Below are 15,999 nucleotides of genomic sequence, written 5' to 3' on the forward strand. Positions count from 1 at the left end.
AAATCAGCGAAAAAATACAGTTCTTACTTTGTCTTTGCCATTGATTCATGACGTCATCGTCATTCAGACATCACAATTGGTGATAATATTCAAGTTTTACTCATTTAATATGTTCGGTGATTTCATTCAACCAATCGAAGTGTTAATATGAGATGAAGAGTATGTTAGTGAGTTAGACGGCGATAACCTGGATTAAAATAAAGATATCACTGTCTCACGTCCAGTATCACACATACATAGTGTATTTATAAAAAAAAAAAAACATATTTAATAGACTATTGTGTTTGATCATGCATTGACCAGCAGATATCTGTTATCGAGCTGTTATCGAGCTGGTTATTAATATGATATGTCTAAAGTATGGCATGCCTCTCAACTATGTGGATAATTACTTGTACCTACTGGGGAAGTGATGAATAGATTAACAAATAATCGATATGAATAATGGAAATATCACATAAAAACCTTCTACTAACTAAGGTGATGCTATTGAATGAAAACTACTCATTGACACAATTTTTTTCGTCATGTGCGAGTGATATTATCACACGTCTACAGAGTCAAATCCAGTTCAACCAACCTCTTCTCCCCCCAAATATTAAAAACGACCGACACGTTTCCCCAATCTACAAATATTAGATAAATCTTCTATACGATGTGAAATCATGTTTGGCTATGAACGTAATACATCTATTTTGTATTTGGTTATAACATTATATAAGTTATATATATTTAAATTTCTTACCGTGTTGAATTAGATAGGGCGGGTCAATAAATCACTTATAGGCCAGGCAGGACTAGTGCATAGCAATTTGTGCAGGTAGATAAGTTACGAAACGCATGCATGGAAATATGTGAATGACTCTCGTCTACCTGGTCACCTGATCGGCAAATTGATTGACGGCAGAACAATGAAAAACAGCTTTATATGTATTGTACTTTGGCAGGCAATCTTTGGTGAGCTTAAACATTATATATTTTATGCTTCATTTTTCATGTTTTATCTTGTCACGTTCTTGTCAACACATACATGTCTTCAATGATAGCAGCGGGGTTTATTAAACCATTCTTGACAGTTTCACCTCATTTTTAAACTGGTTTATTGCATTGTACACAATAAACGTCTTTCAAGAAAACAATAACAATCTTTAGAATGTAATTTACCTTCATATGATTCCATTATTGGGTTATATTTTAGTACGGTATGTATTGTATTTACTTCCGTGTTCATATACAGGAGACCTAGCTATACAGAGTGAGTATAAATTACAACCTAAAACAGATAAAACACTGTGTTTCCGTCACTGATAACCTACCTGGGATAAATCAGCTAGGTCAACCGATAGCGTTTGTTTGTTAAAGTAAAATCAATAAAGATATATAGTCAGTACTTCGATATAAAACGGTAGCATACACTATGATCGTTGAATTTCGAACAAGCGAAATGGGCAAATGGTTGATGCCCCACGGGAATATGTTGTCATACCGTTATAAGCGACTATATAGATATGCAAAATGTTTCGAAATGCCCTTTTTATTTACAAATTGATAGTATGGTAGATAATTTGTTTAGGTAGGTTAGTGTTTATTTCTGTAACAGCTAGTCTGGATGTATGCTACAACTCTACAATATAAAGGGATTTTCTTGCCAGTTTTGTGTGTTTATAGACTCCAGATGAAAACGAAACATAGCTCAATTATATTGTTGGTTTATGGTGTGTCTGTGTTACAACACACACTATCGCATATTTTGTTTGTGTATTGACTTTGTGACACATCTGACTATTTTGTGATTGTATGACGGCACAATACATAAAACATCTGTGATAGTCTGTGCATGTTGATTGTTTTGTGATCACAAAGCACATTTGGCTTATTTAGGTGTTGATTGCGTTACTCTGTGATGGGAGACTATAAACGACGAATTATATGAGTTTATTATGATGACAGATACACCTAACATCTTTTTGTGTGTTTATTGAATGACTTTGTGACGGCAGAACTTATTTGACCATTTGTGTGTGCTTATAGGCTACCTTTGTGTGACGATATAATAATAACCTTTCCAAATTACAAATAGAAATATTTAAATACTTTTATTTTTTACCTGGGCAGTACAAATAACAATGAGAGACAAGACCATTGTTACAACAAAAATATTTAAATGTATGTAAAAACTCAAATCGATACAATAGATAGGACTTATTTGTATAAATCTTCAAAAATCCTACGGAAGTGCCCATGTGTGCCTTGGGTAAGCATCCGGCGAATTATATGTTGCTACCGTCATGATGTCTTCTACTCCATATAAATATTAGGTTACTTAACATCTAAGACATGGTTAACATTTCTTTAATTAAGGCATTAAAATTACATAACCATTTAGCACCCCATGATGACGTCAAAAGTGAATATCATTTAAATGTCGGAAATCCAAAACATACATTAGACTTGTATATTTTCCACCTTTTTTCAATAAGTCTGTTTATTGAGTCTATTTTTAAACAATATCAAACTCGGATCAAATTTAAAAGGTAATTAAATATTGAAAGTGTCCTTTGTATTATATAACAAATATGTATGGTCAGCAATATAGTAGATGTATTGGTATGTTGGCCGGTGTTACGTACATTCTATAATAGCATATTATGGGTACAAAATAGGTAGTGGATAAAACGTGTCTCCCGGACTAATCTCAATCTGGTTCTTATCCGAGCCCGATCTCAATCCAAAAAGTTCATGTAGGGAAAAATTATAATGATCAAACCATATCAATGCTTGAAAATTATCCGATATTAATTCTTAATATTTTCTGAACGTAACAATTGTTTTAAGTTAATTCGTTTACCTGTTCTAAACATAGTAATCCATACATTTTTTATATGCTTTTCAGTAAAAAAATAAATAAGCAGCTTCTAAAAATGAAACTTCCCTATAAAAAGTCTGCCATATTATATGTGTTCATTCAGCAGAAAAAGAGAAAGACACGCCTACAATTCCAATATAACTCTTTTTGAATTAAAAATATGTCTTGCGATTATACCTAGAACTTATGTTATATCTTCTCTTTTAACAGAATAAAAAGTTTCAATCCTAGTCATTATTTACGCCCTCTGGTGTCATTTGCCAGTACAATCGGAATCAGTTAAACTTACCATGATGTATTAGCATGGTGGATTACAACATAAGACCTGCGGTAGGGAACGTTTACACTTCAAGAACACAATAGGTTACCTACCGGTTTTATAAAAGTTTTCCTTGTATTCAATTAATGTCTTCTCGCCGTTGTTGTCTGTTCGAATCAACTTTAGTTCTGAACTTGTCCTTGGGTGTTGCTGTTAACGACTCAAGTTCTGACATTGACTTTGATGACGCTATCGACTCGAGTTCTGACATTGACTTTGCTGACGCTATCGACTCGAGTTCTGACATGGACTTTGATGACGCTATCGACTCGAGCTCTGACATTGACTTTGCTGACGCTGTTGACTCGAGTTCTGACATTGACTTTGCTGACGCTATCGACTCGAGTTGTGACATTGACTTTGCTGACGCTATCGACTCGAGTTGTGACATTGACTTTGCTGACGCTATCGACTCGAGTTCTGATATTGACTTTGCTGACGCTATCGACTCGAGTTCTGACATTGACTTTGCTGACGCTATCGACTCGAGTTCCGTAGTTGTCTTTGTTTCATGGTGTAACTGAATCGAGGCCCGAAATGTGTGCCTGTTTGCTGATGCTATCAACTCGAATTCCGAAGTTGTCTTTGTTCGATGGTGTACTCGGTTCGAATCTTGACAGTTATTTATCTGGTTTTTCTAGGACTGTATTTGACAATTTCATGCCAATTCAACTTCAAATACGAATCATCCAACCATAGAGCTTAGATTGTTGAAGTTTCTTATACCAAGTATGTATTTAGTAAAGTTCCTATGATAGCTACTTTATGTATGCTGTGTAAATCAATTCTATACTTCAGTGTTTTTGATCGGGTTTTGTTTGCTGTGATAGTTGACGACAACTTCTGGTTTCAAGTTATTATTAAGTAACTTATATCATTGTATTACAGTCACCGTTTGTTTTGCCAATGAGTTCGACCCCAGGTTTGCATGTGACTTCAGTCGAGATCTTTGCAACTGGAAAAACACCAACACATCAGTGATGTTTAAAAGAAATATGGGGGAAACTGGTATTGATGATACTGGACCTACAGCAGGACATACGGACGGGAGTAATACGGGTAGGATACCGTTAAAATAGCCATCTGGGTTATAGGATGTTTCGGGTATATTTGTTAAAATATATATGGTGCATTTTTCAATCATTTACAGGTGGTATTAATTTAACCAAGAATCCTTCTTGCAGCAAGTTGTAGATGAAAGGTATATTGTCTTCCTCGACATCAACTGTCTACACACGTTATCCCCATTATAATATATACCTTTTTCGGTTTGACATATGTATTTACAGATCCCCTTACTAATGCCAAAAGCTGTAACTACAAATGGAAACTTTTTTTGTCGGCATGAGTAAAGCTTTGATAAATCATTTGTGAAAATACAGCCATACCTTGTAGGACGTTTTTGAAAAATTAATGAAGGTAAATTAAACAAAATATGATTAATAATAGTGTTCTGAGTGTAAAATAAAATACAGAGGGGCAAGACCGGGATTCAAACCCCTGACTTCAGATTGTTATAGTATCACCCTTACCGGCTGAGCTACCTAGTAAACGGAAGTGACTTTGCCCACTTGTACAGCAGTTATCCAAAACGAAATTAAGGGGAGTTTACAGTATATACAAATGAACCAGTGGGACAGGGATCTTTAAAAAAAAGGATTTTTGTAACATCATAATATACACCCAAACGCAGTATGTGTCAATATCATTGTGATAGTGTCCTCTTTATTTACAAGTATTGATCACCCCTCGTCTGCTGGATAACCGAACTACTCGGTAGTGAAGCGGACGTAAAACCTTTCAATCAATCAATTGATCATCTACCATATTTTACCCAATTTTACCAGTATTTGCTTCTCTCAGATGTAAACGCAATGTTCAATTTATTTATTTTTAAAAGTCTTATTTTAAAAACGTCTACTGTCCACGGCCAATTAAAAATATAACGCATGGCTTACACAATAGCAGCACATGCAGAAAACGACTGGTTGGCGAGCTTTTGTAAAAAATAGTTATTGTTAAATATTTGTTAATTTCAATACAAAAAAAAATATTTTTTAGTTTTCCCTTAACGACTGTGCGGTTAGAATGAGACTTCTAAGATTGGGCATTCTGTTTACTGTGTCATGAAACCACATTCAAAGATCCTGAAATTAAATTTAGAAATAATTCCCATAGTACATATTCATTCTTAAACGTCAGTGACCTGCCTCTTAATCATTTAAGCGATTAATTCAAAGCTACTGACAATGTTTTTTTTTAACAAAGGCTTATTAACCAAACGTTATGTTACTGTGCTATGCATAAGTCTTTTTCCTATAGGGCTTCTCATGATATTATGCTTGTATCTATAATATAGACATATATACATATATAATTGATATCATGTACCAGTGAAGTATAATACGAAAGCAAATATACTTTGCTTTGATATCTCTGTACTACCTTTAATTACTAGTTAATTAAAACATTATCTAACTGTTACTTGATTTGATTTTTTACATGCACCTTTCTCTTTTTACTTTTTTTACACATTGCGGAGCACTTCAGAACCATGTTTTCATTCAATTGACATTAATATCACTAATGAGTCCTAAATAGACGCGTGGTGCTGAAGAAATATTTGTTTTGTCTAGTGCTCTGTCTTAAACTACACAACAGGTGAATCGATGTGTCTTTACTTCATAAATCAACAACATGTTCACAACAGGTGAATAGGTGTTTCTTTACTTCGTCAATCAACAACACGTTCACAACAAGTGAATAGGTGTTTCTTTACTTCGGTAATCAACAACACGTTCACAACAAGTGAATAGATGTTGCTTTACTTCGTCAATTAACAACGTGTTCACAACAGGTGAATAGGTGTTTCTTTACTTCGTAAATCAACAACACGTTCACAACAGGTGAATAGATGTTTCTTTGCTTCGTCAATCAACAACACGTTTACAACAAGTGAATAGGTGTTTCTTTACTTCGTTAATAAACAACACGTTCACAACAAGTGAATAGGTGTTTCTTTACTTCGTAAATCAACAACACGGTCACAACAAGTGAATAGGTGTTTCTTTACTTCGTCAATCAACAACACGTTCACAACAAGTGAATAGGTGTTTCTTTGCTTTGTCAATTAACAACGTGTTCACAACAGGTGAATAGGTGTTTCTTTACTTCGTCAATCAACAACACGTTCACAACAAGTGAATAGGTGTTTCTTTACTTCGTCAATTAACAACACGTTCACAACAAGTGAATAGGTGTTTCTATACTTCGTAAATCAACAACACGGTCACAACAAGTGAATAGGTGTTTCTTTACTTCGTCAATCAACAACACGTTCACAATAGGTGAATAGGTGTTTCTTTACTTCGTAAATCACAACACGGTCACAACAAGTGATAAGGTGTTTCTTTACTTCGTAAATCAAGTAATCCTCTAAAGGGAAAACTGTTTTTACGTATATTTCTTCAGCAAAAGTTACATGTTGAAAGGGTGTATTCTAATACTATGTACTTAGAGTCTGCTCTTCTTTCAGACTATTACATCTACCTGGAAACATATGGCTCACCCAGATATGCAGGGCTGGTCAGTCCAAAAATGGGAAGCGCATGCGTCGTTGCTTGTTTCCGCTTCTGGTATCACATGTACGGACAATATGTCAACAGGATAGAAGTTGGACTAAATCATGACAACCATCCCCTGTTCAATAGATCTGGCGATAATGGTAACATGTGGAAATGTGCGACTGTTCCAATCACCAGCTGTAACGATAAACAGGTAATATTGATGAAAGTGACTGAGTACATACCGTACTAGTCATCGAAACGTCACATAGAAACACTTATTGGTTGTGTTCAAGAAACTTTTCATAACCATACGTACCAACATAAAGAAATTGTTTAGAAATAGGTAATATTTATATTAGCAATATATAGACTGATGAACTATCACTTTATTTTGGTGATCTTTGCTAAACCACATGCATAAACAACATATACTATGTAGATCTAACAGTATTGTTACTATATATAACAACATCAACCAGGTCGTGCATCTATCTTATAAAGTTACTGTGGTGCCTAACAATAGTTCTGAATTACTGTTGATGATAAATTTGGATTGGACCTAGATTTACATGGGAAGCGTATTCGACGAAGCAGAAAACGTTTCCCCTCCTAGAAAACAAAGTTGACGTATCTTTATCCTTTCCAAGAGTCTCCCTGTGATCATCTCCTTTAATTCATATTTTGCCATATATAGTTCCACCGAGTTGAACAACGATTGTGTTTTCACTTCTTGTTTATAATTTGGCTTCAGATATATATCCGTGCTTACGAATCCCAAGAAGGTATCAAGAGCCAGATTGCATTCGACGACCTTGCTCTGGCGTACGTCGACAATAAACTTCAGTGTTCAGAAACCGGTAATATACCCCCATCCCCAACACTCACAAATGGGAAACAATTATGCGCTCTAAGAGCTAGTTATTGGTTCTGTTACCAGCCAAAAGCGTTTGGAAGTGAGATGGCTTATATAAGATAATTATGTTCATACCTTGAATAATGGATAAAATAAAATCGATTATGTTTTAACTGACATCTGAATACCTCTTATCAAATAAGCACTGCTTTACATTTTCTTTTGTCTTCCTCTTTATTTGCTTATAGTGTGTGAGGTAAATGGTAGTGATTTTACATCATCCACGATAGCCATGACTTCTACTACCCGTACTGTTTCTACATTGCCTGTCACCAGTAGCACAACGCTTGACTTCGTCCCTAGTTCTTCTGGACCACCGACCACATCCACGCCAACATCTCGTACGTCCTTTCTCATATCATTTAAAAAAAATAGTACAATGTTTTAAATATCATTATACAGGTAGAGAGCCCCAGTGATTTTTTTTTACCTTGAACAGACCGTAACAGGTTTTATTTTGTCAAAATGTTAATATTATTTCTTTTATGGTAAAACAAAGACAATGTGTTAGAAGAAGGTATTTTAAGAGAGTCGTATCATTTTGAATTGGTGCCCAGTAACGTTGCAGAAAAGTATAAAACATAGCAACTACCACGACGGTAGCGTTGTGTATAAACTTCTCTGTTTTTGAACCAATAAGGAAATCATAACAAATATTATGGAACGCCATAGCTGTCACATATGGCATAAAAATACTATATGAATTGATATTTCCATAATATTATATGATTGCATCAATATATGATTTGATTTTATCATGATATTATTCGACTATATCATTATATTATTTGATATCATCATTATATTATTTGATTTCATCATTATGTGATTTGATTTCACCAATATATGATTTGATTTTATCATTATATATGATTTTACCATTATATTATATGATTTCATCAAAATATAATTTGATATCAGCAATATATGATTTGATTTTATCATTACATGATTTGGTTTCCATTGTATTGTAAACTTTCATCGTTATATAATTTGATTTTATCATTGTATGATTTGATGTTATCGTTATATGATTTGGTTTCACCATTATATTATACGCTGTTGTCGTTATATGATTTGGTTGTATAGTTATTATATTCGATTTCATCAATATAAGATTGAACTTTATCGTTATATCATTTAGTTTCAACATCATAGTATATGCTTTCGTCATTATATGATTTAGTGTAACCGTTATATTATTCGATATTTTATCATTTTACCATTCCGTCATCATATTATTCACAAACATCAGGATGCTTGCACAACTTCATTATATTATTGTAAAACTTTATTATACGTTGGATACGATTCTGACAAGCTTCTCCGCGAATCCGAAGTAAACGGAACTTTTCACCGGGCCCTCTTTCTGCCATGTAACTACGTTAATACCGCCATTTCTGACGAACGAAGCGGTGCTGCCTATGTAATTTGTAAGTATAGCTTAAACCTCAAATGTAAGGCAGCATATAGGCCTAGGCTTATCTTTCCAAAGGAAAAAGTAGTGTTTTATTTGTAAAAAAATACTGATTTAGTGAGTACTGAGTAGGCTGAAATCCTATAGAAGGCGTGGTTTTACATTGAGGCTTTCCTCCACCATTAGACAGCAACATACAGATGTCAGTACATTCTGGGGGGCTGGCCGGATTTATTTACATTGTATACGTCGTAGTTACCAACAGTGGCATGACACGACGAGATCATCCAGTTGGTTCCACTCAAGCGATGTTTTGAAGAAGGAGTGCTTGTATGTTTCCTGTTTGTATCCTGGGATGATTAATGGCCTTGAGTTGTTGACAATGTTTCTGTTTAATGTTGCTGATGTTTCATAGTTCACATAACGCTTTGTGTTTGTTTTTCGCGTCCTTCCAGAGTGCTGGATTATCTGATCTGGGGGTAGGGCTGGTATTAACCCCTCAACTACTTTGTACATGAATACTAGCCGCTGTGATTTCCTTCTGTTTTGTAAGGTTGCTAGTTGTATTCTGTGACACATCCTTCATCCCGACTTTGGTAATTTCCAGTAATTTGGCGAGCTGCTCTTCTTTGTATTCTCTCTAGTTTTTCAATGTCTGAATTTAGATGAGGGTCCCAAATAATACTGCCATAGTCCAGAAATGATCTAATACGTGGTATATATGCTGTTTTCTTACACTCATTTGGGCAGTGTTTTAAATTTCTTCTCAAAAAGCCTGAAGTTGAGCTCGCTTTCCTCGCGATGTTGCTTAAATGAGTACTCCTTTTGAGGTCGTTTGATATTTGGCGTCCTAGGTATGGATTGTTTTGTACCTCTTCCAAAATGTGGTTATTCAAACTGTAGAATTTTGATATTTTTTTCCTAATTGACATGATGTAGCATTTTTGGCATTAAATTTCATGCCCCATTTATCTGCCCATTCTTCAAGGTTTTGTAGGTCATTTTGGAGGATGTTATGGTCGTTGAATGTTCTGATTTGTTGATACAAAAGGCAGTCGTCGGCGAACAGGCGTACTTGTGATTTGACTGAGTCTGGTAGGTCATTTATGTGGCAGAGGAAAAGGAGTGGTCCTAATACCGTCCATTGAGGCACTCCGGAGGCGACGTGTTCCTCCTGTGACGTTGTACAACCTTCATTTTCCTCTGTGCTAGGAATGACGTCAGACAGTTGTGCACTTGCCCTCGCACGCCGTACTGCGCGACTTTATGCAGGAGTTTATGGTGTGGTACTGTGTCAAATGCTTTGGAGAAGTCTAGTATTGCTACATTCAACTGGTTCCCATTGTCGTGCGCTTTTAAGAAGTCATTTATAGTCAAGAGTAATTGTGTCTCACAGGAATAATCAGATCTGAAGCCGTGATTTAGATTGGCGAGTACTTTATGTGTTTCAAGATGTTTTGGCATGTGTCGACAGATGATGTGTTCCAGAAATTTGCAGGGGACTGATGTAAGTGACACTGGTCGATAGGTTTACGCAGAGTGTTTGTCTCCCTTTTTAAATATGCATGAGATGTTGGCATTTCTCCAGTATGCTGGCAGTTCTCCCAAGTCAAGTGATTTTTGGAATGTTTTTGTGAGTTCTAATGATATTTTTGTCGCGCATTCTTTGAGGATTCTGTTTGGTATTCCATCTGGTCCTGTTTAAGTTCCTGAGTAGTTTTGCAACACCGTTTGTATCTACGTATAGTTTCGGAATTGTGTCCTGTACACGTTTTGTTGTTTCTGGTATGTTGGTGTCTTTGTCGATGATGAATACCAATTTAAATTGTTGGACTAATATATCCGCCTTTGATTGACTGTCACTGATGAGAGTACCTTTGCTTTTTAGGGGGCTACTCCTATTGAGTCTTGCTTTTTTGATTTAATGTATTTCCAAAACGGTTTGTTGTTGTTATTTTCGAGACCTTTTAGAATGTTGGTGTTAATGTACTTCCATTTTGCTCTCTTGTGGTTTCTTTTGCATTCCCTTTAAAATGGTGTCTATAGTTCTTCCAATTATTAGTTCTTTTGGCCTGTTGGTAAAGCTTTTCTTTTTTCTTAATCATTTTCCGCTCTTTAGATTTCATCCATGGTAGTTTGTTTCGTGTTCCTGCAACTTTTGATGGTATGTGGGTGTCCATAGCATTACACAAATCCTCTTTAAATGTTCTCCAGAGTTCATTGACATTTGCATCATTTTGGTAGTCAGGATCTAATTTATTCGATGTTTTGGTGATGTCTTCTTTTAGTTTATCCCAAGATGCACATGAATATTGATAGAACTTCCTCGCTGGTGAGGAATTGTAGTGAGGTTTTGTTTGAATGTCCGTAACTACCATTTCGTGGTCTGATATTCCTGGTACACTGTATGAGCTCTTTGCAAGGCTTGGGTTTGTAGTAAATATGAGGTCTAGCATGTTGTTTTCACGTGTTGGTTGGTCATGTATTTGTGTCAGATCTGCTCCTGTTGTTACGTTGATAAGCAGGTTTCGTGTTTCTTTATCCTGTCCATCCTGGTTTACAGTCATGTTGTTCCAGCAAATGTCAGGGCAGTTGAAATCTCCAACCAATATTAAATTTTTGCTTTTTCAGTCCAAAATCTGTGTCAGTCCTTTATCCAGTTCCATTAAGTCTATGTTGTTTCTATGCGGCATGTAAAAGGAACCTATAATGAGGTCCTTGTTTCCCCGAAGCTTGATTTTCACCCATTCTACTTCACAGTCTGTAACATATTCTGGTTGTTCAACTGATGTTATGGGTTTTTTCACTAGAATGAATACACCTCCTCCTAGGGTTCTTCTGTCATTTCTGTATACTTTATATTCGGGTGGAAATATTTCGCTAGATTTAATAGCGTCTTTTGTTGGATTGAATCCTGGATATGGTAGTTGATTGCGTTGTACCCGTCCGTTCTTCCATCCTCCTGTCCTTCCGCCTTGGTTCTATCCCAGACATACACTCCTTGCCATTGTAACTTCATACCTCGGGCATGAGTTTACTTAGGTGAGGCGGTGTGTCATGTATCAAAAGTAGGTCACTGACCTATATTTTTAGCTCACCTTCCCGAAGGGCAAATGAGCTTTTGTCGTGGTGCGGCGTCCGTCCAGCGTCAACTTTCCCCTTTAAACAACTTCTTCTCAATAATAGAGAGGCCCAGAGACCTGATATTGGGCCTGTAGCATGCTGGGGTTTAAGGACTACCATGTTTGTTCAAATAAATGACATTGACCTACATTCAATGTCACAGGGGTCAAAAAGGCTAAAATCTTTAAACGACTTCTTCTCAATAACCATGAAATGGCGGAAGTAACATGGCAGAAAAAGGCCCCAGTGAAAAGTTCCGTTTACTTCGGATTCATGGAGACGCTTGTCAGAATCGTATCCAACGTATAATGAAGTTGTAAAATAATATAATGAAGTTGTGCAATCATCAAGATGTTTGTGAATAATATGATGACGGAATAGTATAAGGATAACATTTTGAATAATATAACGATTACACTAAATCATATAATGACGAAAGCATATAATATGGTGTTGAAACTAAATAATATAACGATAAAGTTCAATCATATATTGATGAAATCGAATAATATAACTATACAACAAAATAATATAACGACAACAGTGTATTATATAATGGTGAAACTAAATCATATAACGATAACATCAAATCATATAATGATAAAATCAAATAATATAGTGATGAAAGCTTACAATACAATGGAAACCAAATCATGTAATGATAAAATCAAATCATATATTGCTGATATCAAATAATATAATGATAAAATAGAATAATATAATGATAAAATAGAATAATATAATGATAAAATTAAATCATATATTGATGCAATCATATAATATAATGAAAATATCAATTCATATAATATTTTTATGCCATATGTGACAGCTATGGCGTTCCATAAAATATACTTCTTTCGTTTATATATCATTTCTGTAATAAATTGTAAGGCAACTTTTAGTAAAATATAAATGCCGAATAATTTGAAACTCTTGTTCATTGCAAATACAGCACAAATCGTTGTGACTCTCTACCTTAAAAGGTGTTGATCTTTGTCATGTTGACTTAAATATGTCGTAATAAGATTTCCTATCTAGACCCAAAAAGGTAAATGCAGTTAAATGTACATGTATTATTTACGAAAAAAGTGTCATTTTATTTATTATGGAGGTTATTTCTTCACTTGAATGTTCCAGTATTTGTGTGTTAATATGGAACGCCATAGCTGTCACATACGGCATACAATTCATTTATTATTTTATGCCATATATGACAGCTATGGCGTTCCATATGTTTAACTTATTGGTTTCGTTATAGTATACCTGCTGAGCCTGTTAGCTGTTCCATTTGTTGTACTTGCCATCGGGATAGTTTACATAATGAAAAGGAAAAGGTAACATTGAATACTTACACACTCTTGAATGAAAGTCAACATTGAATAAATCCTATTTAAAACTGCCATTACACCAGTACATCAAATCAAATAACACATGTTAATTTTATTATTGTTACGAAAAGATGGTGAATTATTATGATACATTGCAGGATGAAATTAAATTCCAAAGATGAGTAATTGAATTTTAATTCCAGGAATGGTAAGAGAAACTCTGGTGTAAACAATATAAGTTTAAACAATAACAGACATGAGCATGAGGGTTATTCGAGCGATCCGACAAGGTATGCTTCCCGAGGGCTGCCTGATGCACCGGAAGAGGACGTCTATTTGGAAATATTGGACGATTTAAAAAGGCCAGATGATGGAGGATATATCAACCCTGTGGGGAGGTCAGCTGATGGGGACGACTATACAGATATACCAGACAAGGTTACTGAGGGTGACATGGATAACACCGGCGATCAAGGATACATAAGTGCGGTCGATATGGCGGACGTCAAACAATCAAGGGATCATGACTCAGATTTGCCTCGTGCACTTCCATCTCTACCAGATATGAACTCAAAAGCAGAAAAGACTCCATCATCTTTCCCGGAAGTTGATTATCCTGATGATGAGAAGGATGATTATCTCCATCCAGTAGGAAATACACACAATATTGACCATTCCAAAATGTCAAGCACGGCAGAAAACTTGTCTTCTGGTGATGATGACGACTATTTGAAACCGACCAGATCTGTCGTGATACCTTCACGTTTCTTCTTAACAAATGAGCAAAGTACACAGCCTCAGTATGACAATCAAAACACAAATGACAATATGAAACGTGAAAGTTCTACAACAATATAAAAACATCAGTCAATTTACAGAGTGTCTTGTAAAGTATCAAAAAGGAGATCTTCTACTCTGTAAACAAAAAAGACAAATATGAAATCGCCAATATTCTCGCTCAAATTAGTATTGTGTAATTGTGAAATCTAGTTTAGTTTGTCTTTTGCTTATATTCGGACCAAGAGATACTTTCAACTTTAACTTTACTTCATTTTACAAAATGACAACAGTACACATATTGATTAAAGCCAATAGAGCAGCGGTTGTTATGAAGTTTATATCATCCGCTTGAATCTACAAGGCAGAATTTGTATTCGGTATTTAATAAAATTATTACTTTATAGCTAATAAATATATGCTAGTGCTGTCAATTACAATTATCGTATGTACTCTCCTAGGAAACTAGTAATGGATATTAAAATAGCTGGTGCCATATATTACCAGTACTGGAGGAACCACTTGCCTTAGTATTGTACTGTAGCACTTTGGTCCGCCTCCAGTGTTTGTGTGGGTCTTAATGTGTCTTCTTATTTCCTGCTGTCCTGTGGTTTCAACTTTGAACCTGCATTCCATTAGACATGAAGGTAATTTGCTTTTTACTACTTTGACATTTTAAGTAATACATAATATTTAAGAATATTACGATTCATTGTTCTTTCTTCATGCGAAGTTACTTATATGTCATTGCAATTAGATCACTATAGTTACAAGAATATTACTCTAAATTTAACCCGGCCCCATTCATACTATACTTACTTTAACAATGGTTTCCATTTGAATGTTCCCTTTGATCATATTTTGCCCCACTATCATTGTTTGAGTAGTGTCGATATACTGACTGATATGATGTATTACAGGTACACGATACACAAGATATTGTTGGAGTAGTGTCGATATACTGACCGATATGATATATTGTATTACATGTACACGATACAACAGATATTGTTGGAGTAGTGTCGATATACTGACCGATATGATGTATTGTATTACATGTACACGATACAACAGATATTGTTGGAGTAGTGTCGATATACTGACCGATATGATGTATTGTATTACATGTACACGATACAACAGATATTGTTGAAGTAGTGTCGATATACTGACTGATATGATGTATTGTATTACATGTACTCGTACGATACAACAGATACTGTAGGAGTAGTGTCGATATACTGAGAATGATATGACATATTGTATAACATGTACACGATACACCAGATATCATGAGCAGCACTAGTGTCGATATACTGACTGATATATGATGTATTGTATTACATGTACAGGATACACCAGATATTGTTGGAGTAGTGTCGATATACTGAGAATGATATGATATATTGTATAACGTGTACACGATACACCAGATATTGTTGGAGTAGTGTCGATATACTGACTGATATGGTATATTGTATAACATGTACACAATACACAAGATACTGTTGGAGTAGTGTCGATATACTGAATGATATGGTATATTGTATTACATGTACACGATACACCAGATATCATACAATTGAGCAGCACTAGTGTCGATGTACTGACTGATATATGATGTATTGTATTACATGTACAGGACACACCAGATATTGTTGGAGTAGTGTCGATATACTGAGAATGATAT

At 35.1% G+C, this 15,999-nt stretch overlaps 1 protein-coding gene across 1 annotated transcript; it reads left to right on the top strand.

Annotated features, from left to right (window-relative positions):
* The first annotated feature begins 798 nt into the window (after positions 1-798).
* Positions 799-14,949, top strand: LOC110459131. The gene is made up of 7 exons (XM_021511237.1): positions 799-957; positions 4,074-4,244; positions 6,721-6,962; positions 7,503-7,608; positions 7,853-8,005; positions 13,463-13,538; positions 13,736-14,949. Exons 1-7 carry the CDS (start codon positions 912-914, stop codon positions 14,388-14,390), a joined length of 1,449 nt encoding a protein of 482 aa, XP_021366912.1. The 5' UTR covers positions 799-911; the 3' UTR covers positions 14,391-14,949.
* The last annotated feature ends 1,050 nt before the right edge of the window (positions 14,950-15,999 follow it).

Source organism: Mizuhopecten yessoensis, unplaced genomic scaffold (genome assembly GCF_002113885.1).
Source record: "Mizuhopecten yessoensis strain PY_sf001 unplaced genomic scaffold, ASM211388v2 scaffold9973, whole genome shotgun sequence".
Taxonomy (NCBI): Eukaryota; Metazoa; Mollusca; class Bivalvia; order Pectinida; family Pectinidae; genus Mizuhopecten; species Mizuhopecten yessoensis.

Bases quoted from the DNA above. Each gene is read 5' to 3' on its own strand.
- LOC110459131 (XM_021511237.1), top strand. From the start codon at position 912: ATGAAAAACAGCTTTATATGTATTGTACTTTGGCAGGCAATCTTTG. The intron at 7,609-7,852 runs GTAATATACCCC...ATTTGCTTATAG, and splicing joins ACTTCAGTGTTCAGAAACCG to TGTGTGAGGTAAATGGTAGT. The intron at 8,006-13,462 runs GTACGTCCTTTC...GTTTCGTTATAG, and splicing joins CACATCCACGCCAACATCTC to TATACCTGCTGAGCCTGTTA.